A 27,461-nucleotide genomic window follows, 5' to 3' on the forward strand; every position below is an offset into this window, starting at 1 on the left:
TGACATCACATCATGTCCCATTAATACGTCAACCACTCCCACGATCTCAGCTGGACGATGGCTCAACATCGCAGAATGGCCGACGGGACCTGAGGTCGCATCAGCGCCATACCGGCTGGGACAGGGCACGACGGGGATTACCGGCCACTGTGTTCTGACGCTGTGCCCACGATCAGCACCCACACTACACTGTGCCCCGTGATCCCCGCCTTGAAAACAACATCGCACGGACAACTTGGCCTGGGTCATCACCGCCTCCAAGCCAGCGCACCAGATCAGCCGCCCTCTCGGGGCCTCGGCACTGTGCACCAAGGTCTCGGCTATCTCGGGGTTCGTGCCCACCGAGACCCCCCACTACGGTGCAGCCTTGGCACCAACCAAGCCTCGGCCTCGCACATGGTCCATCCACAGCGGCTTGCACGTTCACCGCCGCACCCACTCCGAGGTAGTCCCAGGGCTCCCACGACGCACAGGATCGGATGGGACTAGCACGCCACCCCAGTGCTCCAAGGACGGACCACTTCGACGACCACGCCACCACAGGAACAGGCCACAGGGCTCGGACATGCCGCCCCTATTGGCACGACGCCATGTAGTTAGCACATGTACTGTCCTTGTCCTCCCTTCAACTATAAAAGGAGAGGACTTGGGCCACTTAGAGGGGGAGGTCGAACAAAGAACACTGGGTAACACACACACTCCCCAGCTGCCTGAGAGCAACGTCTCAAGCAGCCCACACGACACCTCACCGAGACCTAGGACTTGCTCCCTCTCTCACCCAGCTTGTAACCCCCTACTACAAGCACTTCGATGCAAGGAATACAAGATCGACCTCTCAGACTGGACGTAGGGCATCGATTGCCTGAACCAGTATAAACCTTGTGTCTCTTTGCATCACCATCTGGGATTAGGGGCACGCAGTTCAAATTCACTAGTCGGTTGAGGACCCCCTGATCCGAAACACCGACAGGTCTCTCCCAGAAACGGCCCCGGTCCCTCCCTTTTATAGTTGAAGGGGGGGGGGACAGAGGTGATACATGTGTTAGCTACGTGGCATCGTGCGAACAGAGGCGGCATGTCCGAGCCCTGTAGCCTGTTACTGCGGCGGCATGGTTGATGGAGTGGTCCTGCCTTTGAAGTGCTGGAGCAACGCGCCGGTCACATCCGATCCTATACGACGTGGGAGCTCCGGTGATAGCTTGACGTAGGGCCCGACGGGCGACGTGTTGGTCGCTGTGTGTTGAATGCGTGAAGAGCCGAGGCTCAGTTGGTGCCGAGACCGAGCCGTTGTGGGGGGGGGGGGGGCTCGGCGGGCGCGAATCCCGAGGTTGCCGAGACTCTGAAGTAGATTGCCGAGGCATGGAGGGAGCAGTTGGTCCTGTACACTGATTCCGCTGCTATAGTAACTTGGACTTGACTCTGCACGCCACGTTGTTTCTGGAGCAGGGGTTAGGTAGCACAGTGTAGTACGGGCGCCGGTCGTGGGCATAGTACCGAGCACAGTGGCCGGTAACCCCTGCCATGTCCTGTCCTGGATGGTATGGTGCTGATGCGACTTCCCGTCTCGTCGGCTGCTCTGCTGTGTCGAGCCGTCGTCCGTCTGATGTCGTGGGAGTGGTTGGTCGCATTAATTAGACGCGACGCTCTGTTGGGGAGATCGGTCGAGGCAGAGGCGACGGGGTTATTGCCGAGCCGGCCTCGAGCGAGATGGAGAATCTGCATCTCGTCCGAGGCTGTACGCGCGGGCCCTCGGGCGAGACGGAGAATCGGTTCCCCGTCCGAGGCCTTTCGTGCGAGGCCTCGAGCGAGGCGAAAAATCGGTAGACCGTCCGAGGCCCTTCGTGCGAGGCCTCGAGCAAGGCGGAGATTCGGTAGGCCGTCCGAGGCCTTTCGTGCGAGGCCTCGAGCAAGGCGGAGAGTCGGTGGCCTCGGACAAGGCCAGGGGTTAGCCAATAGTTGTCTCTCGGCTTTGATTCTGACGGGGTCTAAGCGATTTTTCGATTTTTGCTTAGGGGACCCCTTCTTGTGGTACCCGACAGTCGTAGAGTTAAATTTAAGATAATAGATGTGCAATTTTCTTTTGGTTAATATTTGTGAAATATATATTACTATTATATATGTGACTAAAACTTGATATGGTTTACTAGTTCTAGTCTTGTACATGCCGCCCCCCCCCCCCCCCCCCCCCCCCCCCTCCCCACTCAATTCATGGATCCGCCCGTGTCTCGCTCTGTTGCCCACTTGCCCTCCTCCAACGAGGCATGGTTCAAGAAACCTCGCTTAAAGTAACCAGAAGATCAGAAAATGTAGACTGTGTACTAGTGCTATAGCCTACACTCTGTTCATGCAGGTGTTGGTGTGGGCGCCAATTACTCTGCTTTATTACATCTGTTTGGATCCTTATCTGTAGCATGTTTCATTTTTAACGTTGAGTAGAGTATCATTTTTCTTGCAAATTTTAGATGCTATAACAGTACCTTCAGCACACGTGATCCAAACAGGTCCTAGCCTGTCTTTGATCAGAGTGAATATTATTACTGATTATTACTGATCGAAGTGAGCCCGTCTGCGTACTTGGCAGCAGCTTCTCATCATCACTTTTGTATTGATTACTCCACCTACAACTGACGCCGCGGCGAATCCGTTCTTTGGGGGTAGCTAGCTAGCCAGGCGAGCTGTAGCCACTGACATCCATGGCGCAGCCGCAGCAGCAGCGGGCAGCGGAGGCAGTTATTTCCTCTCTCGTACTACGAGTAACTCACAGCACAGTGCACAGCTCAGACCTTGACCTGCCAAATTCAAGCACATGCGACGCACACGACAAAAAAAAAAAGGACCCAAGAAAACGATGCGAAAGTGCCGGCCCGCGATTGATCAGAACTCAGAAGCACAATCTCTTCCTGCACCCGGACCCGGCCCCGTGCCCGCCGGACTGCTCCTGCAGCTCGGCAACGAGGTCGGCCACCAGGTCCTGCACGATGGCACGCTCCAGCGCGGCCGCGACCCTGCCGCGCTCATCGTCGCCCGCGCCGGCGTGGCCCTGCTGCTGCCGCACCCACATTATTGCCTCCCCCACGCTCTCCGCCGTCGCGCGGCTGATCACCCGCCCCGCCGCCGCGGCCTCCTGCTCCCACCGCCGCCGGTGGTGCCGCCAGCTCTCCGCCCCGGCCGACCTCGGCATGCCCACCACCAGCGGCGGCACGGGGTAATGGACGGCGTGCAGCGGCAGCGCATCACCGCCTGATTTAATCTTGCAGTAGTCGCCTGCACGTATTTGCATGCGCAACAGGGCAAGATGAAAGTTACGTGACACATACATGTCATTGTTGTTTGTTCAAGAAAAGATACGGTCGAGCATGGGACTTTGGTGCATATCGTTAGTCGTGACAGCGACATAGTATGTACGTACCGGAGAAAACAAGGGTTCGGGAGGGCTTCACGATCCTCGATCCGACGGTGGGGGCCAAGGCGCCGGTACCACAACCGCCCTTGCCCCCCATATCGACATCCGTGCAGGGAGACGGCCGCTTCCTGCATGGGAACCTCGGGGAGCTGATGGCGTCCAGCACCGAGTCCGGGCTGGGGTACTGCTGCTGCTGTTGCATCGGCGGCGACGGGGACGGCGACGGCGACGGCGACTGTTCGTTGTCGCGGCCGAACGTCCTCTTGGCGCCCTTGCCTGCAGCTGCAGGTGTGGTCGTCGCTGCCACCGGGCAGACGTCGGACGCGGAGGCCGCGCGCATCTCGGCGGCGCGGACGGCCGCGATGATCCGTCGAAGCGTCTTGAGGTCCTCGTCGCACTTCTCCAGCGCGCCCAGCAGCTTCCGCCGCTTCTCCGCGGCCGTCTCAGGCGCCGCCGGTACCGGTGGAGGCGGAGGCGGACGCGTCGGGAGGACGACTGGCCGCGGCGTCGCTGTTGCCGCGGCGGGCGAGGGCGGCGCGGACTCCTCCAGGCCCATGAGGCGCGCGATGATGGCCGGCGGTGGCGGCCGGGGGCTGTCGCAGCTGGAGCGCCGGTGCTCCGGCGCGATCGTCGGGCTCCGCGTCGCGTCGCAGGAGCGCCGCCGCCGAACCGTTACCGAGGTCGTCGTCATCAGCTGCTGCGGCATCATCGGCTTCACCGGAGACGAAGGCGCGGGCGAAGCTGAAGGCTGGTGTTGGGCCGCCGCCGCCGCCCTCTTCCTGGGCGGCGAGGACGGCGGAGTTGGCTGTAGTGCTTGGGCGTCCCGCGCTGATGATGCGTTCTTGGCGGTGAGGCGCTTCCGGTGGTGGCTGCGGTGGTACGGGGAGATGAGGCGGAGGAGGCCGGCCATGCATCCGATGCCGCTGCTGCTCCGCCTCGGCGCCGTGGAGGAGCACGCGGAGGATGCCCGCCGGTTGGCGGGCTCCGGCTGCGGCTGCGGTGGCTGCATAGTCTCTGCGTTCCCTGAACCGGTTGTTCAGCCGAGCGGGAGCAGCGAAGCACGGCGTGTGGGGTCGTGCCGTGCCGTGGCATTATAATTGGAGAAGGCGTCGAGTACGCGCGTGGAGCGCGCAGTGTAATGACCGCATCACCCCTGTGTCTCCGGCCACACACGACGCGATGCCAAGGGCAGTTTAGGTGTTCATCTCGTGCGAGCTTTGCTAAGGGAGGCGACAAAAGCTGTGGACTGGTGGGGAGGGCACGTACAAGTATCCGAGTTGAACTGCACACTCCGCTGCGCACCCTGCGGTGGCCACTAGCCGCGTGCCTGCCAGTACTACTACTGGCTTCTCGGGTCTTGCTGGCCATCGTTAATAATTAAGGTGTCGTTAATTAAAGCGGTCGTGGAGTAAGTACTTGTACTACACAGACTAGCCAGTGTGCAGATTAAGGAATAATGGTCGCTATCATGTCCTGGGGGAACTTTGGATTAATTATCTGGTCCGTGGCGATGTTGTTGTTTGGGAAGCATATGGGTCTGAGCACTGAACAGGGGGGGCGCACGTATAAGAGGCCCATCGATCGATAGTCCTGATCCGATGTTCCAGCGCCACCAGGGATGGCAATGGCACGCAGGCACAGCCTGGATTCTCCCGTTGCTTTAGCTTCAAGTTTACATCTGATCTGCCATCGCATATGCATGCCGTTTTCCTTTTCCCCGTCAGATTCCAAACATTGAGGTCTCGGGACTCGGGAAACGGAGTAACTTCTAGGCTACTTCAGCCCCTTTCCGGATTACTAAACTAGGACTGTACTCATCGTCTCTAATGTTGATTGGTGGTCATTTGTTAGCTTTGATCATCCCTGCCCTGTGATGTCCGGAGTCAGGGAAAGCACGCTGTAGGGAGCAGGCAGTAGCCAGTACCAGTAACCACAACCACTACTAGGCCCCATGCATGCAGTCATGCAGAGCAACAGAGCGCAGAGGAGGCCGTAGCGCCACAGTTTAAAGACGACGGACGACCGCGGGAGAAGGAGAAGGAAGGAAGTTAGATGGACCCAGGGTCTAAACTCCCTTTGTGCGCCCATAGCTTGGATGAATGACGTGTGGTGCCGGAGAAAATCGGACGGCTGAGGGGTGGCCGCTCCTCCGCACTACTAGCCGTCTCCCGCACAGATGGCTCTCTCGTCCGCGGCTCCTGCTGTAAGTCGGCTTGGCCCCTTCTCCCCGAAGTAGGGCTCCTGCGCCAAATCGGCCGGTCGCGGTGGACGGCAGAGGCAGAGGCTCAGGCGACGGCAACAGCACCGGCGACGGCTTAGGTCAACATATCGGCGCAAGTAGAAGAGGGGGCCCGGGGAAGAAACTCTGGCATCGGCGAAATGCCAGCATAGGCCGCGCCGTGCGCAGGTAGAAGCGGATGGAGAGGGTGCTCTTCTCCGGATACGGCGGGTACCGGCGGCGCGGACCTCGGGTACAGGCGACGGCAGACATCTGAGGAGCGTCACGATTGCTGATGGGAAGGACAGGCCGAGCCGATTTGGAGCTGAGCCGTCAGCCGATTTGGCTTCAGTCGAGACGTCGTGTACAGCTGCCGTCCGATGGAGTTTCCAACCACGCGGCATCGATCGACGAGGGGGGCGCACGCGCAGCGCGCTGGACCCATCGCCCACACAATTTTTTTCCGAAGGAGAATGGTGGGAGATCCATCGGGCAAAAAGCAAAAGAGGGCATGCACAAGGAAAAGAAAAGGGCGCCATCACTCCGAGGTCGAATCCTAGGCACCGCGCCTCAGGAGACACCCCACGTGGCGGCCCCATAGCACCTTCCTGCGCGCTACGCGCACACGCACGCGAGAACGCAGCAGCGGCCAGAGCCACAGCCACACAGCCACAGCCCGCGCCAGGCACTGGTCGTCGTCTAGTCCTCCGGCCGGCCGGGGCACCGACGCACTGTGCCTGTTCTGTGCGCGTCGTCCTGCGTCGCAACGGGCACTGCACTGCCTGTTCGCAAATCGCAACTCGGCTCTTGGCGCTGCACGCGGCACGCCGGCATCCACACCTCCGCGAGTTTCGTGGCCGGGGCGCACGTCCGCGACGGCACGTCGCCACGTACAAAGCTTACATGCCCACCTACTCGCGTCCTTTTGCGCCGCGGCGGTGTCGTGTTGGGGCGAGCGAGGCGGATGGCGGATGCGGGCAAACGTTGGTCCTGCTGCTGCCGGCACGGGAAACTGTCGCTGCGGCGCGCGGGTGCGTGCCCACGGTGTCCACTAGCGCTCGGCGGTGACGGCCTGGTTGGCGGAACCGACGTGATAGCCTATATATATATATACCCTACTAATGCATGGCTCCGTTCCTCTATCTTACGTCTTGCTTGTCACTGCGGCCGCGCGCGCGCGCGCGAGCGAGGGCGTGCCCGCGCTGTCCGCTAGCGTTCGGCGGCGACGGCCGGGTCAGCGGAACGGACGTGCCGGGCTAGCGTCGCCTAACGGACTCCCATTCCTCATCTCTCCGTCGTCATGCTCGTTGCCGCGCTTCCCTCGTCAGGAAAATACATAGGAAATACTAGTAGTATGGTCTCGACCTCCGCAGAGGCCATTGCTGTAGCGGCACGCTTATTAGATGTAGCATTACGATCAGGAGCCCGTACGTGTCCATTCAGTGCAGCGTGGGAACAGTACCGCAATGATAATTGCGTACACTCTAGACTGCCTGTTTTTTTTAATTACACCGTGCAACGTTTACGTAACACGCATGCACACTTAACCCTAATGAACACACGTACGTAAATCCTACCTCTATGAGCACCTTCGAAGAACTGAGCTGGCAGATATCGAGATTCACGAAGCCACCACTGGCGCCTCGCTGTCGATGGAGACGTCGACTACCACCAATGTTTTCAGATCGTATTATCGAGGCTAGTCGTATGACCACCGATCAGACGACTAATCGCGATTAGTCGTCGATAAGGGTCGATTAGTCGGTCCTAATTGGTCTAATCGGCTAGTCGGACGGAGCTGCTATGGGTGGAGCTGCTGCGGACGGACGGACGGAGCTGCTGCGGGCGGAGCTGCTGCGGACGGACGGATAGACGGAGCAGCTGCGGGCGGTGCTGCTCGGACGGACGGACGGGCGGAGCTGCTCGGACGGAGCTGCGGACACCAGCAAGGGGCGCGGCCGGAGCTGCGGACGCCGGAGAGGGAGATCCAGAGGCAGGCTGCCGCCGGCTGCGAGAGAGAGACAGAGAGCAGCGGGAGCTGGAAATGTGCCGTCACTCAGTCACTCCTTTCTTCTTACCCTAATGGGCCAGCTAAAGGTGGGCCGAATTCTTTAGCTAGGCCAAATTCTCCCTCCCCCGAACTAGTCGTCCGGCTAGTATGATCGGACGACTAATCGTAATTAGTCACAACTTATCGGACGATAAGTTTTCTAATCGGTCTAAACTAGTCGAGGGCCCTTATCGAGCACCTGGTTACGATAAGGACAACTAATCGCGATTAGTCGTCCGATCTGAAAACATTGACTACCACTGAAAGCATAACGCCGTTAAATGGTGGAATAAATCTACAAAAATGCAAGCACCCATACTAAATCAAGATCTTAAAACCAAGTGGGTAGGTTTCCCCAAGAAACCTCAACTGATCTAGGTTTGCACGATCCGTGTGCGCGCCGAGACTTTCGCTCTGGTAGGAGTAGGAGTATGTTACGTAGGGCCCGGTCGAGCGAGGCTGAGGCTTCTTTCCCTTCTCAGTCTCAGGTCAGCCTCTTCCGTGCCTGTAGGCTGTAGTCCCGTACGTGCCCCCATTGTGACCATGGAGCGTTTATTAATGGCACGCCCAGCTTCCCGACGCAGGACGCGCGGAGTTTTACCGTTTCGGCGCTACGCATGAGACGATGGAGGTGGGTTCCGTTCAATCGTTCATCCGTTGGCGTTGGCGGGGGGGACACACGGTGGACGGCCCGGCTGGTTCTGATGGACGCCACCACACGCGCGCACAGGGGGAGAGTGACAGTGACAGTGAGCCAAAGGGGCCCGCCCGACGGATCGAGTTGATTGCGCAACACTGGACCGAATCATTGTGAAAGGGATGGACTGGCTGCACTGCCATGAGGGAGAAGACAGAGAGAGAGCAAGAGAGGGGGCCACAGGGCCCAGGCCCCAGGGGGGCGGCTGCGTCTCCTGCTTGCCTCGGCGTGCTCAAGACAGGCCAAGAGAGGGCGTGGGGCAGACAGGCATCATTGATGGGCGTGCGGCCAGCCACCGAGACTGACTCAGCTGAGGCACACACAGGCACTGGCGCAGCTCAGAGCAGCAGCAAAGGCAAGTGATCCGCTCCCGTCGGCTGGAGTTGCCGCTCCATTTACCGGAGTGAGCTGGAAGCCGCGGAGCCAGGAGCCAGCCAGCCGGTTGGTGAGCCGCCCGTACGCCATCGTGGATGGCCGAGCACAACTCCCCCTTTTCTCACCAAAAACGCTTCTCAACTCCCACGGGCAGGCAACTAGGCAAGCACGAGCCCGGGTATCGATGCACCACCATGGCCATGGAGGTGCATGCCCGTGCGCAAACCTTTCCCGGCGTTTTTCCCCCTACCGTGGTCAACTATTCCCCCAACAACAAGAAGGCAGGACGATCACCTATAACCATGATCAGATGCCACACCTCATCGATTTCAGTAACATGCGCGACAGATGTGAGTCGTCGTTGTATTAGGAGAACTAGTGCAGAGTTCTGCAACAAATGATTAGGCAAATCTCACTCCGTGAATCCGGTGCATAACGGCAGTGTAAAATTCTGGCTCCGGGCCTGAAAACACTAGTGAAAACAGAAAAGACTGAACCCACAGTATCCCATTTGTAAAATTCTCGAGTTTATTACATAACAAAAACATCGTCTTCATCACCAGTCAAAGACAAACAAAAATCTAGGAATCACTTGATCTATCTCTGGCACCTAACATTTCTGTGGATTTCCACTGTTTTCAGTGACACCTCTACACACATCTCATCCCTGGGAGGATGGGATGGGGGAGGAACGACGACAAGCGGACATGTAGGAATTATATAAGGACGCCCGCCTTGGCTCTCTGTAACAGGATTTAAACAAACCAGAAGGCCAACATCATGATAGCGCAGCATGTACAGCTAACAACCAGACTACCAGAGGTTCTGCAAGCTAAGGGCACCGAAAAAATACTCCTGAACCTCAACCGCTTTTACAAGCATGTACTACCACCACGGTGATGTTCAATCGCTGCTCCCGCAGTGAGTTGTCAAGCATTAACTTCCGCTCTTCATGCGCGGGCTATTGCTATCGTTCGATGGGTTTGTACAGGACGACAGTTACATATTTGGACTCGAACCTGTGGGTTAGACCGAGAGCCACCAGAGGGTGGGCGCCCCAGCCCTTCTCTATGAAGAGGTGATTGAGGACTATGTGCTGTGGCCGGGCGCAGCTTTCTTCCGAGTTCTGTGAGTTAAGAACACCGAGATGGAGTTGAGATGGAAGAGCAGGAGGCTCCTTGGCAAAGTCCTTCTCCTCAGGTGCCTCGAAACTGTAGGTAGAATCTGGAGAAGGAGGTGCTTCAAATTCTGCCACGCTCTCAACACTTTCAGGGACAAAATCCTGCAAGCACAATAAGAGTTTCGTGGAATAATTTCAACAGAGGACCAAAATAGAAGATGGCACGAGTAGCTTTGTACATACTACTGCATTAAAAGACACGTCGACCAGCTAAAAGTTCTCAACTCAGTACAACCTTTTCAATCTACCACAAAATGAAGGTGACTATAAGCAACGTCACAATTGGTACAATTAATTTCCCAGTGGACGAACTTTCAGAAAATTAGATAGACTATAACAGTTTAAGCAGTTAAAGAACAAAGTACATACTGTCATCTCATTCGTTTTTATCGTGAAAATGGAATGCACAACTTGAGTTAAGCTAAGACCGAAACTATTCTTCTTTCTTTTGTTAAGGCAAATAAGCATATGGTTGACAGCAGTGTCATGCGTGTTATAAATTTCACCCAATACTTCTTTTTTTCTTTCTGGCTGTGCTCAGGTCTTTGGCATAAAAATAATAATACTAATACTCACATTAACATCAAGAAGGTTAACCGCATTGCCCATTGCATCAGTTTCACAGGGAATATCAGGAAGACATCTCCTTTCTCCATCTACAACAAATCTGTATCTGTAAACTCCTGATGGGAGTACCAGCAAAAGAGAATAATCTTTCCCAGATTTTTGCATGGCTTTTCTGCAACATGTATAAATGAACAATCTCAGGATCAAATTCACCGCAGTCTGAAGTTACAGTTCTGCTTAAGTTGATTAAACATTCAAACAATCTCAGGAATTAAAGTTCGACTTGAACAGGATTATATAAATAAATTAAATTATTGTACCTTGATTTCCAGTTATCCCATGATCCTTCAACATATACATTTTTTCCTCCAAGGGTCCAGACAATTAAAGCAGGAATTTCCTTTTGAGGGGGGCCATCGTATTCTTCTTCTTGTTCATTCATCAATATCTGGTTGAACACTGGGGTTACATCAGCAGCTCTTTGCAGTGGAGGTACAGGGGTCTGCAATACAGGAGTAACAGGCCTAATCAATATATTGGCAATGCTCATACCACACACATTTAGCTAAGGAAACAGGTGACAAATGACTGGTTTCAAAATATATGGTCGACAAGTCTGGTGTCAGGACAGAGGAGGTAGGTAGTGACTCAAGTGGTGGACAAGAAAGTTGTTGAACCAAATCCTAGGCCATTAAACATCACATTTTACCATTATAGAGCTTTTCTCTCTATTAGTAAGTTTGAATGAATATCAACAGGCAGAAACCATTCGATTTTCATCCTGCAAGATCATCGAGCTTCTAGCCTTCCATCATTGAGAAAGTGCAGACCAAGAGACACTAATACAATATACTCAGTTGCCTCAAATAGTAAGACCACGCAAATCAGGAGCCTTGGATCCTATTATATTAGGACATTCTTGCCAAGCAACTTGCTGAAGGAAGAAACCTTGTGGCATGAGAGGAAAAACAAGCAGTAATTAAAGGAAAAATAAATCTCTTTTCCAAAAAGAATACAAGAGCAGGGTAAAAAGTATCAACAAGCTGAATATGAGATTCAGGATTGTTATGAATGGTACTGTTCTAGCATCAGAGGAACTCCACCAATTCAAAGAAACTTATATCGCATTTGTTAGAATAATTTGTAAAAGGAAGAGAATAATAAGATAACTTTGCGGCTTGAAACATAAACAAAGAACAATATAGCGCAGCAAGTTATCAAAGTGTTGGAGTGAATGGTGTGACACTTTAAATAAGAGTAAAAACAGTAAATCCACTGCCGGTTCAATCGAACACGAAAAATAACATAAACCAAGAATGCTTCATCTGTGTAGTCCTACTGAAAATCCACAAAAGGAACAGCTCCAATTCCTGATAAAGTTCACAAAAACAATTGAGTGACATTATATGAAAGACCAATTAACCTTTCAGCTTGCAGCCACAGTTTTGTCGTGCATATTTTAGTACACGAATTATGGGCTTTTTAGTTGCTACTCCTTCCGTTCCAAATGCTATGTCACTTTAGCTTTGTCCTAAGTCAAACTTCCGTAACTTTGACCAAGTTTTAGAAAAATATATTAACATATACAAGTTCAAATATGCCCTATCAAGACACGATGAGAATTTAATGAAATTAATTTGATGCTGATGCGTTTTTCTATAAACCTAGCCAAAGTTAGAGAATTTTGACCCAGGACAAAACTAAATCATTTGCTAGCACGTTGTGTCTTCTCTAGACAAGTCTGGACACTAATTTTGCAACAGTTAGGGCTGTTGCAGTTGGCACCATAACCTACTGTGACTCGTTTCTCAGGGTGGTGGAAGAAATCAATTCCAGCTGTCCCCAAAGAAGCGCGTAAAGGCCTCAACTCCTTGATAATTCTGGTGGCATGGGAGATTTGGAAGCATCGCAACACTTGCGTCTTTGACAATAAGAGGCCAAGCGTTCAGGAGGTCCTTAGGGCTGTTAGCATGGAGGGAGGCCTTCGGCGCTCGGCAAGGGCCTCCAAACTAAAGGAACTTGTGTTCAGGTCGCTACCTACCAGAGCTTAAAGCTCTGAGGCTTCTGGTCGTTTCTGTTCTTTTTGTGGTGCGTCTGTAACTTCGTGACCAGGGTGTGGTGTGTGTGTGTTGGGTCTCTTTTGACCCGTGTAATCTTTTTCTACCTTAATGAAATGACGCGCAGTTCTCCTGCACTGTTCGAGAAAAAAAAAGGACAAAACTAAAGTGAACTATAATTTGGAACAGAGATACAGCGCTTAAGTTAGAATTTGATTGCTGCAGAAATTGTTTGGTCTGCAACTAAAGTTGTGGCACATGCAAATACCATAATTTTGTAGTAACATAGGCACATAGCTCTCGCATTTTAGACATATTATTTGCCAAAGTTTGCCACAGTTGTGGCAGAAAGCCACCAAATTTCTGATAAAGCAACTAAACAACACCCATAACAGGCCGGTCAAGGGCTCAAGGCTAAGAAAACCTGACTGACCTCAATAAGGTCACATAGCAAAACACTGGGATGAAAGGTTAAACTTTCCTAACTTTATACTAGTTGCTTACACTATATGCACTTGTTTTTCCCAGTTCGCAACACATTATAATTATAAAAAGGAACGAAAATATACTGTCTTATTCTGAAACAAATTACAAATGCAACTAGTTCTTTAACATTCTGAAGAAAAGAATACTGCCCTATTCTGAAACCTTGTAGCAACTACTAGGTCTATAATTATTAACTGAAACAGTTTTGGGAGCAATTAACAATAAATTACCAAGCATATTTATGTGAATGTTTTTAGTTTTCTCACAAGTCCTATATGCATAATGCCACAAGCTGCATCACATCCGCATGTAATTGATCTTTCCTGTTCCTTATAGCTATCCATGCAGTTTTGTGCCACACAAAAAAGAGGATGCTTTAGAAATCTCTGCAGATACATTATGCAAAGGAGAAGCATCCTATTGAGCCATTCTGAAGCCTAGTGCTCAATGTCATTCACTTTTTATCATAAGCAGTTTAAGACCATATTTTAACAACTACAGTGAGCATTTCATGGATAAATTTGCAATTTATCTTTGAATCTCTAATCAATTAAACATCAAATAATTTATTTTCCATGTATTTATCTGCACAACGCCTGTGTTTCATGTGGTTTAGACTTCAGAAGAAACACCACCATTTCAAAATCAGGAGGTTGCTGAAATGGGAACAACACATTGCGACATTTCTATTTCCTAATGAGGCATGTCAACGTCAGCTGTTCAAGAACATATAATAAATAAACGGAGCAGCGAATGCAGTGAGTAGTAACTGAAGTTATCTTGTATCTTTGTTTTCAGGTTAACTTATGCAACTAAACAAAAACTGGGGAGGTATGAGCACAATTTTGATGTGATGCTGCATTACATAAGATGTCAGCATACTGGTAGACACATAAATACATTAAAATATGAGCAAAGTCTCAGGAAATGCAAGATAAATATTGGTTCAGAGAGGGCATGGATTTCATAATCCTCTTTGTAAAAAAATGTATGACCTCTAATTAAAATATGTTAACACAATGACTGTAATATCAATCCGAGTTATGCAGTAACATCGTGAAAATAGTAGGAAGCTAGGCTTTAATTGGACAGATCGCTATGGGGTTTTCAGTTACGAGTTAATAACTCAAATTCTTAAACAGTTCAAACTATAATCGTGCTAAACTATCAAAATAAGTTTGAACATCACAGAGTAGAACAAAAATGCCATTGACTGTATATATCAATGTTCATGTGACAACACAGTCTAAGTATCATCAACACAGGTATATATCAATGTCAACATACGCCAGAGACCTAACTTCCCTGTTCCTGAGCAATAATTAGTTGCTGGTGTACATACATGAAAAGAAAGGCTCGCACAGGCGCAGAGTAATCTAGTTGTACAGAGCTCGTTGGAGCATCAATCTCAACACTAATTTCTCACATCACTATTAAACCATCTAATGGATGATTAGACAATCAAGTGCGAATTCAAGAAACAATCACTCTGTTATATGACCAATCAACAACTTGAGTACACTGGAAGCTCACCGTTCAGCAACTGTCTGACAGCTTAAGTATCATCAATGACATATTCTGACAAAATCTACTGCTGATAACGACCAAGGACCAACCAAAGTTGGTTTTCGTGGGGTGCAAAAAATCGTTTCGCCGCACTGCGAGCGCAAACTACTAGTTAAGCTACGCAGTGAGCAACTTGCAAATAACTTCACGAAATTGCACGCGCACGGGAGCTAAATTGGTTCATCTAAAAGACGGTTGTCGGTTAGCATCAATCACAAGCAAATTCGGACGACACCAAACCTTGCCAGCCACCTCCAGATCGCGACCACTCGTCGCATTGGACCCTAACCCAACCAACCAAATCACGGGCATCTCCAGATCACCCGACCACCTCCCGAGCAAAACAAGCACAGGAAACCAAACCCTGGACCAACCAAACGAGCAGGCGAACCGACATAGCGGTGCGGGATCTCGTGATCTGACCTGGGGCACGAACATCCGCGGCGAGAGCGAGTGGCCGGGGCTCCCGGGTGGCGATCCGGCGCCTCCGCCGCCACCTACGACGCCCACCGAGCACGCGCGACGCACGTGGTTGGCTCCTCCGCTGCCGTACGGCGGGAAGCTGCGCTCCGACGAGCGAACCGACGAGTCCCCTCCGCCGTCCTCCACGTCGGCGTCATCGCCGTCAACAGCCGCGGCGTCCTCCTCGCGGCCGCTGGCGTTGCCCATGCCTCCTCCTCCCACCCCCACCCCCCGAGGCGGCGAAGAGGCGCGAAATTACGGAGATGCCACCAGGGCGGGCCTGGTGCCGTGCCGCTAGGAAGGGAGGGGGGAAGAAGAAGAGAGGGAGGGGGGGGGGGGGGGGGGGCTGCGGGGCTCGTATTAATACGGCCTTCACTTTGCTGGTAATTAAGCGCGTGCCACTGCCCTTGCCCGGAAGCGTGGCGCCACACATGCACCCGGTTCACGTGGTCTGACTGCCACTGAACCTGGGGACCCATGCTGTTTTAGTTGGTCTGTGGACGTGGTGCAGAAGGATTCGTCTTCGGGAGGGCAAGGCGCGCGCGCGTGTTGATATGTACGGGTGACGTGGACTGGGGCCGGGTCACGGCGTGGAGGAAGGGAATCCCTCCTCGCGCGCACGCTCTCTCTCTCTACCCTCGCGCTCTCAGACGACTGTTGGGGCGCCGCCGTCCTAGGCCAGGCGCTGAGGCTCTCGTTGGTCTCTTCGCCGACGACGAGCACCCACCACCAGGTACTTCCACCCCTTCTCTTCCCTTCCCTTATGCTGTGCGAAGCTGAGCATCGAAGCTCTAGCCTAAAGCTAGCCTAAAGCTATTTAGTTATTGAGACTTTTCCCGGTGTGCTATTATAAAAGATCGTAATTCCCTGTGTGCTCTTGGAAAAATTCAGCGGTCTTCAGCGCTACTACTCCAACTTTTTCGTATCCTCCATGCCACTTCCGTCAGTTTAGGCTCTAACGCTGTTAAACTGTAGGTGTGAATATGTTATTAAATTTTTTAGAGCATCTTAACGACTTTAAATAAAAAAACTTAAAACTAAAAAATTGTAGATCTCGTCGAGATCTATAATTTTCATATAGAAATTAGTTTCATTTAATTCCGCAAAAAAATATGATTTGATATGATTAATATATTTTAGAAAAATCATATTTTTTTGCGGAATTAAATAAAAATAAATTTTATATGAAAATTATAGATCTCGACGAGATCTACAACTTTCTAGTTTTGAGTTTTTTCATTTGAAGTCGTTAAGATGCTAAAAAAATAACATATTTGAACTTAAGGGCATTTTCGTCTTTTCACATCTGCAGTTTGACGGCGTTAGAGCCTAAACCCTAAACTGACGGAAGTGACATGGAGGACACCAAAAAGTTATAGTAGTGACGCTGAAGACCGCTGAATTTTTTCAGAAACACATAGGGAATTGCGAACTTTTATAATGACACACGGGGAAAAGTCTCTTAGCTATTTGACAAGCCTCCTAACTTCGAAGTTTTTGAAAAAAAAATTATTGGGTGTACATGTGTACACGCATGTCCCTTTACTGGATCCGCCCCTGCTCGCGACCTCTCTTATCTTTGATGGCGTCTACAACGCCATGGTGGCCACCAACGCTTGTGCAACAACTTTTCCCACCCATGGTGTCCAATCCGCCTCGTGTTTATCGGTGCGTTTTCTTTTCCTCTACCTTTGGATGTTTATTTTGGCCATCTTTGGGTTTTCATTTACCCTTATCATGACGTTTGAAGGCATTCTTTTTTGGGGGGTGGGTGGGTGCGTGAGGGTTTGATTTGAGAAAATTTTCCTCTGATTTTAAAGTTTGGGCCTTTAGTTGGTTGCTATAGTTTTTGGATTTGTACTATGACCAACTTTGGGTTTTGATTTACCCTTGCTATGTTAGTTCGTAAGCAGATGGGAAAAGTTCCTTTTAGCTAATTCCATATGACTCCCAAAACTCAGGAAATTGAAATAGATTTCATGCTTAGTAATGTATTATGATTTCAATCTTACTGAAGATAATATCTTATTTATGTTGGATGCTGATATGTATGTTGTTTGGTGATAGATTTCATTGTGAACTTGGGAACATGTCTACCATCAGTCGATTAAAAGGCATGTCTACCATCAGTGGAGTAAAAGGTGATTCTGGTAAACCATACAGGCGGTTGCCCATAACCTCTGCCAACGTTACTATTATTTCCCAGAACAACAAACATTATACAATCGTCCGGGGCATTAGAAACTTTGAGAAGAGGGGCACATTTTCGGAGGTTGTAGCTGGAGATGAGAGAACAAATAAAGATGCTTGCGAGACTACATCGGAGGTTGTAGATACAGGAGGACAAATTGTGAAGCATCTTAGCTGCGAGGAAGACCAAAGGAGGACACCAGAGGATCAGAGGGGGGAATTTGTTGCCAGTGATGATGAAGAAGTCAGTGATGATGAAAGACATACTTTGAATAATATACTTGCAAAAAGCAGACACCGTGATGGTTCTATATACAGGGTGGATACATGGTGGAAAGAAGTTTTTCATATTGCGGACCGGAATGAGAGTAAGTGATCAATATCTCTTTTAATATTTTTGTTTGTTATTACTAAAGGTATGGTTTGCCTCCTTAACATAGTAGTATCTGTGTCTATATCCTACAACTATATATATTTTGTTGTGATCCTTGAGATGATTGTTTATAGGAACCTGCATCGCTGCCAGTGATGTGACATTCTCCCAAACCTTCCTTGTTTGAATTTCACTCTTTTAGGCCCTGTTTGGTTTCTACAGGCGCTCCTAAAATTCCTGTCACATCGAATGTTTAGATACATGCATGAAGTATTAAATATACACTAATTACGAAACTAATTATACAACTTGCGACTAATTTGCGAGATGAATCTTTTAAGCTTAATTAGTCCATGATTTGACAACGTAGTGCTACAGTAAACATGTGCTGATGATAGATTAATTAGGCTTAAAAAATCTCTCGCAAATTAGCCTTCATCTATGTAATTAGTTTTGTAATTAATCTATATTTAATGCTCTTTATTAGTATCTAAACATTCGATGTGACATGAATTTTAGAAGCGACTAAAGAACCAAACACCCCCTTAGTTACGAGTTAATTGCACTAGAGGTTGTGATACCTGAAACTTAGATGTGAGTCGCCACCACCTCAAACCTTGTGATAGCTTAGGGAATGCTGGAGACTCTGAAGGTCGCATCGATGGGTGATCGGGTCAGGGCTTAAATCCCCGATGCCGTGCAGCTGCCGTGAGGGCGAGGTTGTGTTACAGAAGTCGCCACATTCATGAATGAATGAGTATAGCCGTTCACACTGACGCATAACACTTAGATCAAAACTCGCCACAAAGCGTTACAAAAGGCAAAAGACATAAAAGGGCGTACCCAGTGTAGAGAGCTCCTGCTCTGTGCGGGGTCTGGGGAAGGGTGTCAGTGGCAAGCCTTACCCTCGCCTGTGCAATGCGAGGAGACCGCGACTCAAACCCAGGACCTTCCAGTCACAGGCGGTAAGACTCTACCGCTTGCACCAGGCCCGCCCTTCAAAAGGCAAAAGACATAAACTAGGAAAAAATACTAAAGCCTCTATCCTCTTCCTACTCTGCCTGCCAAATTTCTTGTGGACTTCGAGCATCAAAATCTCCAATGCACGGCATCCTACTCTTATTGGTGGTCTCAGCATAAGTCTTGTGCTTATCCATCTAGGATGCTTATCTTAGGAGTAGTTGGTGCATGTGTCAGCACCTTATCTATCTAGTATATGCTGTTTACTTTAGCATCTACTCTAGAATATGCTTTAGCTTTCTTAAGCCCCAAGTAGGTGCTCTCTATTTAGGCAAGTAGCAGTCCCCTTTCTTCTCTAAGCTTGCAACAGACCTCTTGGTCTTCTATCTTGTAATCCTGCCATGGTTATCTTTGAAATAGAGGAAAAATTGCCCCAAATCATGTGTCTTTGGCTAACAATTGGTATCTAGAGCCTAGTTCTTTGTTGGTTCTACCCTTCCCCATCCGAATCCTAGCGCCATGTCCACCAGCCTATTACACCCGACGGCGGTTGGCCGGCGCCGACGCGCAGCGCTGGGGCCCTTGACGCGGTGCTCACTCGGGCCAGGTGCTGGAGGAGCAGCGGGTGGCAGACGCGCGCGCGGCACCGATGCGAGTAGGAGGCCATGCGGGCGGACGTGGTTGCTTCAGCAGAGCAGCCGGCGGCTGTAGAGCTTGCAGCAGCACGTGCCGCCGAGGCAGTAAGAGAAGCGGCGGCAGTGGAAGTCGCTACCTTGCGTAGCGAGGAAGCATGAGACCTGGGCGGGTGACCCTTTGCTGGCGCACGGGATCCGCGAGTCGACCGTGAGCTGGAGGAGACGGAGTGCAGGCGTGCGACGTGGGAGGACTGGCTCACGACTATCGATGAACGAGCAGGGCGCGGGTGCTAGACACACGAGCCACGTGGGACATCCACGCCTAGCTGGCTCGCGAGGAGCGCGAGGCGTAGGCCCTGGTTGGACGGGAAAGTGGGGCGCAGAGCCCTCACAGGCGGCACGCCTCCTCCACCGAACTGGTGCCGTGGCCGCCATGGATGGCGCGGCTCCCCTCACGTCGTCCGGATAGTCTTCAAGGACTCTGGTGCCAGCGGCAAATGGCCCATGCTCACCAATACCAACTACAACGAGTGGTCCATGGTGATGAAGGTGAAGCTACAGGTGTGGTAAATGTGGGAAGCGGTCTGGTATGGCGACGTCGACTTCTACGAGGATCGACGGGTGCTAGAGGCTCTTCTTGCTGCTATTCCACCGGAGATGGTGCCCACCCTCACGGATAAGGAGACCACCAAGGACGCCTAGGATGCCATTGCCTCGGCATGCATCGGCAGCGCCCGCGCCTGCAGAGCCACGAAGCAGAAGCTACGTCAGGAGTGGAATCGCCTGGCGTTCAAGCCAGACAAGGATGTCGATGACTTCGCTCTCTGTCTTTCCACCTCGATGCAGTAGATGGCGTGGTACGGTGACGACGACAATGACGAGGAGAAAACCGTTGAGAAGTTTCTTCGCGTCGTCCCCAAGAAGTACATGTAGGCCGCCTTGGTGATCGAGACGCTGGTGGACTTCTCTGAGCTGACGATCGAGGAGGTGACAGGTCGCCTCAAGGTTGTCAACGACCACATGCAACTACCTCCCTCAAAGCTGATTACTATCGGTCCAAGCTTCTCTTCACTAAGGAGCAATGGCTTGCCTGCTAGAAGGAGCGGAAGAAGGGGAGGCTTTGAGCTCGTCGAGTGGCCACAAGCGCCGACCGCACAAGAGGGACAAGGACAAGGCACCCCAGGCACGTGGTGGCGCTCCTAGCAGCACTGACGGTGAGCGCAAGGCCACCCGGGATGGCATCTGCCTCAACTCCGACAAGACATGCCATTGGGCCAAGGACTGTCGGTAGGTAAAGTGTGCCGGACAGGCACACGTCGTGCAAGCATAGGAGGGTGATGAGCCGGCTCTGTTCCTGGTACACAGGAGCGTCGAGTTGCACTCCCCTCCCACACCGATCGCCGCCGCTCTTCTCCAACTCGACGAGCCACACACCCACGTCTTCCTCGGCAACAGTACGAGCGACTACAAGATCGATGGCTGGTACCCACCCATTACATGCTTGAGTGGTGGGAGTGCTTCTCCGACCTGGACTCCGGTGTGCGAGGCTTCGTCAAGTTTGGGGACGCCTCCACCGTGGAGATCAAGGGTGTCAGCTTTGTCGTCTTCATCGCCAAGACCGGCGAGCACCGGCTGCTCACCGGCGTCTACTACATCCCCGCGTTGAGGAACTCCATCATCAGCTTGGGACAACTGGATGAGAATGGCTTGCGTGTGGAGATCGAGCATGGGGTGCTGCGCATCTAGGATCGCAGTGACCAGCTCCTCGCCAAGGTGAGTAGAGGGAGCAACCTCCTCTAAGTCCTCCATGTGCAGGCTTGCAGCTCGCCGCGACCACGACGCCTGGCGGTGGCACAAGCGCTTTGGGCATCTCAACTTCGAGGCCCTAAAGCAGCTCAGTAACAAGGAGATGGTGCGGGGCATGCTGCGCGTCGTGCATGTGGAGCAATTCTGCGACACCTGCGTGCTGACCAAGAAGCGACGACTCCCCTTCCCTCGATAGGCGAGCTTCCGCGCCAAGGAGAGGCTAGAGCTCGTACACAGCGACCTCAGGGGCCCCGTGACACCGGCTACACCTGGAGGACCCTACATTCTAGCTACCCAAACGAATCCTAATTGGCTCGACTAGCTCTCTTACCCTTCGCACCTGTTGAGTCAGGTGTGAAGACCCTTGCTCATTTTCCACCACACCCGGGTGCTGATGTGGCGTGCCACTGAGGGTGCGACGACCTGATCCTTGCTCACTTGACACCGTGCTCAGATCACGACACGACGTGTCACGGTGGTGACAAACCCGACCCTTGCTTATTTAACGCCATACCCGGGTTCCGACATGGCGTCTCTCTAAGAGGGTTACGCCCCAACGAGATTCTTTTGGGTTTCATCTCCAAAATGGTAGCTAAGTTTTTACATTGGCTTGCCAAGCCTAACACAATTCTACTCCTTTACCAGGGCTTGGGCCTTGCTATGCTGAAACACCATAGGCAACCCCAACATTGGTGGAGTTATTTCTACATAGTAGATGAAAAAGGAAAAAATATTCCATAGGGCCATGTAATCCTCAAATAGCATATCTACTTTTCAATTGGCAATTATTATTTTTTTCGCTACATTAGTTTCCAGATACAAAGTTATAATATGAACTTTGCTTTTTATGAAGCTCGGTTGGAAGCAATGACGTTATCAGAACCCACACATTGTATATTTTACAATGGAACCTGCGTGGAACATGATCCTGGTCGCATGCTGCAAATTTTCTCAATAGAGATGGCTAGTATTTCTCTGGATAGTGGCTCAGTAGAGTTGTACGGATACATAGCCACACGGGATGTCATAGATCCATTGCTTAATTATGTCATCAGTTTTAGCAGGGATGATCCCATCATTGTGAGGCAGGTAAGCATTCAAACTTATCTGCAATTATTTTCTCAATAGAGGTGGCTAGTATTTCTCTGGATGGTGGCTCGGTATTGTGTTCTGTTTGCTTAACCCCCTCAAGTATACAACTATTAGGATAATTGTATAGCCTATTGCCCCCTACAGGAATAGTACAACTTGTGATACAAGTTAGTGTGGTACAACATAGGCTATACAATTATCCTAATAAAAACCACCTTGGAGCTGTTTTGGAGGCGGTTTCGCCCACATGGCTTGTTGGATACTGCAACATGGGCAAAACAACCACCAAAACCACCCCTGAGAATCATTTAGATAATAGATTTAGATGGTATGGAACATTTTCTGGAGCCAAACACCCAGTTTTATACTTAAGTGCATTGAGTAGATGAACCTAGAAACTTGAGTTAAGAATTACTCCTTATAGTATACTTCATTCATTAACAAAAGGCAGCTAAACTTCTCACATTCATAGAACATATGAGATTTGATTGTTGCATACTCTTGACGGTATTACTATAACTACTACTCTCGTTTACTTTTACGTCATTAAAGTTGGGATAGGTTGTGAATGTTGTATTAACTGCTGTCACGGCTAGGAAGCAACATAGTTTTTAAGGCGGTAAGGCGAGGTGCGGCGCTCCACCCCTTCCAGACCTCCCTTTCCCTCCCTCGACTGGCGCGAGTCAGATGGATGCGTCTTTGGCGGGAGGTATGCGCGCGCTGCTCCCTCTTTCCCGCGCGCTCGCGCCTCTGTTTCCTGCGTGCACGCAACGCTCCGCTCTTTCCCCGCGCGCGCGCAACGCGCTGCGTTTTCCCCGCGCGCGCAATCCCAGGCTTCCCGCCCCCGCACGCGGTTTTCCTCCTGCGCTTGCGCACGCGCGGCGTCCGCCTAGAGCAAGTCGACGCCATGGCGACGACTTGGGGTGCAAGGCGACGCCATACGCGAGGATGCCGTGGCGAGCCCGACGCCATGGTTCAAAAAATGCCCGGACGACAAGGCGTCGCCTAGGCGACGCCTTTAAAACTATGGGAAGCAGTGGCGGTGGACCAAGGCTACTTAAGTGGTAGCTGTGGTCGATGGACGGACGAGGCTTGGAGCCTCGCTGTCCATTAGCTATGATGGGGAGGAAGCACGAGGGAGAGAGAGATGGGAAGGGAAATTACTTCTTGCTTGCCTAAAGAGTTCTGCCCTTTGGCTTACATACTGAAGCCCAATTCCAACTTAGCTCAGAAGTTCACAAAGGAATAACAAACTCAATCTCAAAGGAACAAACTCCAAACAAATGATAAAACTGAAGATAACTTGAAGCTGCTGCCTGATGCTTAGCCACTTTGTGCGCCATCCTTTTTATTCCTTGCGCGTGTAGGTCTTATTTCCTCGATAACTGCAAATAGGATTACTGTACTGTGTTCTTCCATAGATATATATTGTCTTCCTACTCCCATGTAATATTTTGTCTTAGCTGCAAATAAAAAAAAAGAATGCTTTCATGTGATCTATCTGTCCAGATGTACCAGAATAATAGTATAATTTTGGTTGCATAAGCCACTACTTGTTCCATCTATCAATGTCATATTTTGATTTGAAAAGGTAAAACTGTAATTTTTGGCCAACAATAATAGAATTGTATTTCATATTTCAATTTGAAAGGCTGTATATGTTTTGGCCAACAATAATTAAATTGTATTCATATTTAATGTGCAAGTCTCTCCTGGAGCCTCATGGGTTCAAACCAGCCTCATTGCAAAATTATGCAAATAGTTATGCAATGGTAAGGCTGTCTAGTAGTTCTGTTACCTAGACCCGCCTTCTTGGCATGCCTTTTTTATGTTTATTGTACAAAAGTTGCATCAATAGATTGATCCTCGAATTACTTTTAAATAGATGTTAATTTTGTAGCAATTTACAATGTATTGTAAGAGAGCTTGAAGGTCAAACTCTACTTTGAAGGACTGTTTTCAAAACATGCCTTACATTAATGGATGGAGGGAATAATATATTATGAAATGATGATTTATTATGCGAAGAGATTTAAATTATGGAACTAAGGGAGTATCACTTATTCCAAACAAATTATAGTGAATATTTTTGGATTCTTGGTTGCTACTTAAGTACAAACAACTTTTTTTGGTTTGTAGCCACATGAAGATGCATAGTATTAATGATTCCATCACTACTGTAGTTGTTTTCGCTTCTCTTTTCATTTGACACATGCCTATGTGAAGTTGTGAACTCTGGAGTTCGCAACAAAAATTAAATAATAACGGAGGCCAGTTCCCATCTCTATAAACCAATATGCGCTTGAAACCATTTTGTTTGATTCGTGACTAAGGTCTTTTGTATCAGTTGTAAAATATATTCTTCAAGTAAATACTGTTACAAATGAAACATATAAGGGAAGCATTTAGTTTTAGATAATTAGTTTTAGAGATATTTCTTACTTTGATGTGAAGAGCTATTAAATATGATGGTTTTGTAGGGTTCTGTCATCAACATGATTGGCCCTAAGCGAGGGATTGACATTTATGACCTTACTTTAATCGAATATGACATCAGGATCAAGACAGGTGAACATGAAAAAGATGACCTACAGCTGATCGATGGTGCATCAATCATAACCCATGTAGGCACATGGAATCGTCCATGCTCGATTTGCATCCCTGGAGATTGTGGTGCAGTTGAAATAATTTTTTCGCGTGTTGAGCCCGCAGTTGAGGCTACTATAGAGGTTCTCATATCGGAAGTGCAAAGCAGTTTCAGTTTGTCCCTTGGTTGTTTAACCAGTGAGTTGATTAAGGAAATCCAACTCTTCGATGGTGCCATCCTTGAGTCCTGTGGCTTAAAGAGATTTGTAGTTGCTGTAGTTATGGATTCTTTGATAGATTTGAAATTCAAAGTAGGTACGCTGCCATTCAATTTCGACCAACGGCGATGTACCTTTGAGGCAAAAACCCATGGACATGATACATAGGAAATAAAGACTAATTTTGCGTTACTCTCGGGGAAGGTGACTTGGTCAACTTTGCCTCGTGGGACACTGGGCCTGTAACTTTCTTTGTAACGTGTGGGCAGACTAAGAACTTAACTAGTAGAGTCGCGAACCTCTTGCAGCAATCAAACACTTCTACAGATTCCTGAACTTAGGTGTTGCAAACTTGGTTTCTACTGACGTATTCGGTTTAGTGGACATGGATGCTCTACAGCCGTGCTGTTGTTATACATCATGTTTCATCTCTATTTTTTAGCTCAAGGTATGGAAGCCGCTTTAGGAAGTTTATGAAGAGGCATTCAATGTCAAGGATGCAAGGCTCTACATCCAAAGACAAGCATGTAAATTTCTAAGATGGTTGATAACGAGAGTGCGTCGAAGATGTTTCATAGGCTCAACGTGAATAAATTGAGGAGCCTATAACACAAGGTTGATGATGATGACTTTTTCCAAAAGTTCTTGAGATGTCTTCCCAAGTAGTTCAAGATCATTGTCACCATGATCTTGATAGGTGGTTTGAAGGATCCCACTCCCACACAAGTAGGGCTAGATAATGAGCCAGCTTGGCTCAGCTCGTTGTACCAATTCAATCCATGCAAGTAAGAACATTGCAAATCCCTGCAGAGGTAAAACATCATTGAACTCAGCATTGCTGACCTTACTAAAAGAGACGCATGCAAATTCCTGGCAATTGCCAACGCATTAGAGCGTGTAATTTCTCAGCTCATCGTTGGGTTCAGAAGCGCAAGCAGCATTAACAGCCACCTTTCAGCTTTATTCAGAGAGCAATTTTTTTACCGCCCTTCCTTTTTGAGAGAGAACTTCGTGGTTAGTATGTGTATCTTATCCATCAGTCTCTTTTATTTATTTCTTCACTATGCTCTAGATGTTTTGGTGTGTAGTAGCTCCCCTTGTTGGTATATGCATCTGAAAAATCAAATTTATTGATCATGTTAGATTTGATATCTTACATGCCCGAATTTTTTGTTTTTAGCCCTTTTTTAAAAGTTTTTCATAAATATGCCCTTGGAGGTATGCTTTCAAAATCTGAACCCTTAGCTCGGTGCCATCGTTGGTGGCACCGAGCTCACATGTCTCGGCGTATTAGATTTTGACGCCTAGGTCTTGGACTCGACGCAGATGTGGTGGTGACTTGGCAGGCAGCTTGGCGCCGAGCTTGGCGTCGTAGATCTTGGCGCCGAGCTTGGCGTCATGGTTATTGGCGTCGAGAACGGCGCCAAAATCTATGGCGTCGAGGTAGTGTTTTAACCCGGCGCCCAACTGTAACACCCCTGGTGTTACGAGTTTATTTAGCACCGCGATTTAGGCTTAAGAAAAATTTCCGAAACGAGTTTTTTTTGGGTTTTTAATTTAAAACGTACTTGCCGCGACAAGTGAATCTCGTGTGACTTAGTTTCGTGGACTCAAATCAACGCTCAAGATAAATTACGCAGTGCGTAGAAATATTCAGGAATGTCCGACGACGATTCTAGAGAACGTTTTGTTCGGTTAGATTAAGCATGAAAATCAACTTTTATAAATAAAATAAAATCCATTAATAAATAGAACGATACATATATTTAAACTCACGGATTTATTTTGTTAAGCACGAACTGACGAGAAAGAGAACGCAGTAGCTTCGTTTATTTTTTCAGCGTGCACCATACTCGCCTGAAATCAAACATGCTTCACTGTAGCTGGCACGTCGTGCACGTTGGGACAGCAGCACCGCAGAGGAACACTGTAGCGTCGCGGAAATCACTGTAGCGCAATGGACGACCTATGTATAAAAAAAGAGAAATTTTTTGGATTTGAAGAAAAAATAAAAGGAATTCTATCAATTTTTATTTTCCATTTATTTAGTTTGTTTTTCTTAATGAAATTGAAATTATTAACTAACAGAGCAAACACAAATAAAGAAACAACTTTGCTGGCTTCCTGCAGACAACCATGACTTCCATGACCTCTGACAGCTCTCGACTATCTTTAGTATGCTCCTACAAACTAAGTCATGTCTTTTTGCTATAGTATACTAGCTCAAGCACCAAAGTTTCGCATGAATTAATTAGATGTCCCCAAAGTCAAGTCTATGACGTGCTATTAGGAAAAGAATATGATGCATGAGCAGCACGCCACACACATAAGCAAGTGGTGTGGGAGCTGGGGACTATCGATGCAAGCAGTTAGTTGTTCAGCCTAGCTAGCTTCTCTCACTATCCGACGACGACTACTGTCAGGCAGTCACCATCTGCTGTAATAAGCCCGGTAAAAACACAGTAGCTGTAGCAGCATGGAAACACTGTTCATCCAAAGCATCCCGTCGTTCGCAGCAACGTTTTATTACCTTTAAGCAA

General features: G+C 49.4%; 3 protein-coding genes across 4 annotated transcripts; 1 reads left to right on the forward strand and 2 right to left on the reverse strand.

Annotated features, from left to right (window-relative positions):
• Window positions 1-2,543: 2,543 nt before the first annotated feature.
• LOC136500050 (uncharacterized) lies at window positions 2,544-4,826 on the reverse strand. Its single transcript, XM_066495485.1, has 2 exons — window positions 3,410-4,826; window positions 2,544-3,264 (listed from the first exon to the last, which is right to left on the reverse strand). The coding sequence occupies exons 1-2, from the start codon at window positions 4,410-4,412 to the stop codon at window positions 2,882-2,884; spliced, it is 1,386 nt and encodes a 461-aa protein (XP_066351582.1). The 5' UTR covers window positions 4,413-4,826; the 3' UTR covers window positions 2,544-2,881.
• A 4,409-nt stretch (window positions 4,827-9,235) lies between these two features.
• LOC136545919 (SNF1-related protein kinase regulatory subunit beta-1-like) lies at window positions 9,236-15,392 on the reverse strand. The gene is made up of 4 exons (XM_066537883.1): window positions 15,023-15,392; window positions 10,811-10,992; window positions 10,500-10,662; window positions 9,236-10,025 (listed from the first exon to the last, which is right to left on the reverse strand). The coding sequence occupies exons 1-4, from the start codon at window positions 15,266-15,268 to the stop codon at window positions 9,711-9,713; spliced, it is 906 nt and encodes a 301-aa protein (XP_066393980.1). The 5' UTR covers window positions 15,269-15,392; the 3' UTR covers window positions 9,236-9,710.
• A 1,137-nt stretch (window positions 15,393-16,529) lies between these two features.
• LOC136545927 (uncharacterized) lies at window positions 16,530-25,499 on the forward strand. 2 transcript variants are annotated; one of them, XR_010781191.1, is made up of 3 exons: window positions 16,530-16,729; window positions 17,129-17,619; window positions 24,598-24,737. XR_010781191.1 is itself a non-coding variant. In XM_066537895.1 (2 exons), the coding sequence occupies exons 1-2, from the start codon at window positions 21,857-21,859 to the stop codon at window positions 25,087-25,089; spliced, it is 750 nt and encodes a 249-aa protein (XP_066393992.1). In that variant the 5' UTR covers window positions 21,301-21,856; the 3' UTR covers window positions 25,090-25,499. The 2 variants fall into 2 exon arrangements, 1 of the variants encoding a protein (XP_066393992.1); XM_066537895.1 differs by lacking the exons at window positions 16,530-16,729; window positions 17,129-17,619 and adding an exon at window positions 21,301-22,114 and having other exon boundaries at window positions 24,598-25,499.
• Window positions 25,500-27,461: the final 1,962 nt, after the last annotated feature.

The sequence above is a fragment of the Miscanthus floridulus genome, chromosome 1 (assembly GCF_019320115.1).
Source record: "Miscanthus floridulus cultivar M001 chromosome 1, ASM1932011v1, whole genome shotgun sequence".
Taxonomy (NCBI): domain Eukaryota; kingdom Viridiplantae; phylum Streptophyta; class Magnoliopsida; order Poales; family Poaceae; genus Miscanthus; species Miscanthus floridulus.

Coding starts and splice junctions, on each gene's coding strand:
- LOC136500050 (XM_066495485.1), bottom strand. CDS start 4,412: ATGCAGCCACCGCAGCCGCAGCCGGAGCCCGCCAACCGGCGGGCATCC. Junction 3,265..3,409: donor CCGAACCCTTGTTTTCTCCG/GTACGTACATAC, acceptor AAATACGTGCAG/GCGACTACTGCAAGATTAAA.
- LOC136545927 (XM_066537895.1), top strand. CDS start 21,857: ATGAACTTTGCTTTTTATGAAGCTCGGTTGGAAGCAATGACGTTATCA. Junction 22,115..24,597: donor ATCCCATCATTGTGAGGCAG/GTAAGCATTCAA, acceptor ATGGTTTTGTAG/GGTTCTGTCATCAACATGAT.
- LOC136545919 (XM_066537883.1), bottom strand. CDS start 15,268: ATGGGCAACGCCAGCGGCCGCGAGGAGGACGCCGCGGCTGTTGACGGC. Junction 10,993..15,022: donor CGCGGATGTTCGTGCCCCAG/GTCAGATCACGA, acceptor CCTGTATTGCAG/ACCCCTGTACCTCCACTGCA. Junction 10,026..10,499: donor TTAACCTTCTTGATGTTAAT/GTGAGTATTAGT, acceptor TTGTGCTTGCAG/GATTTTGTCCCTGAAAGTGT.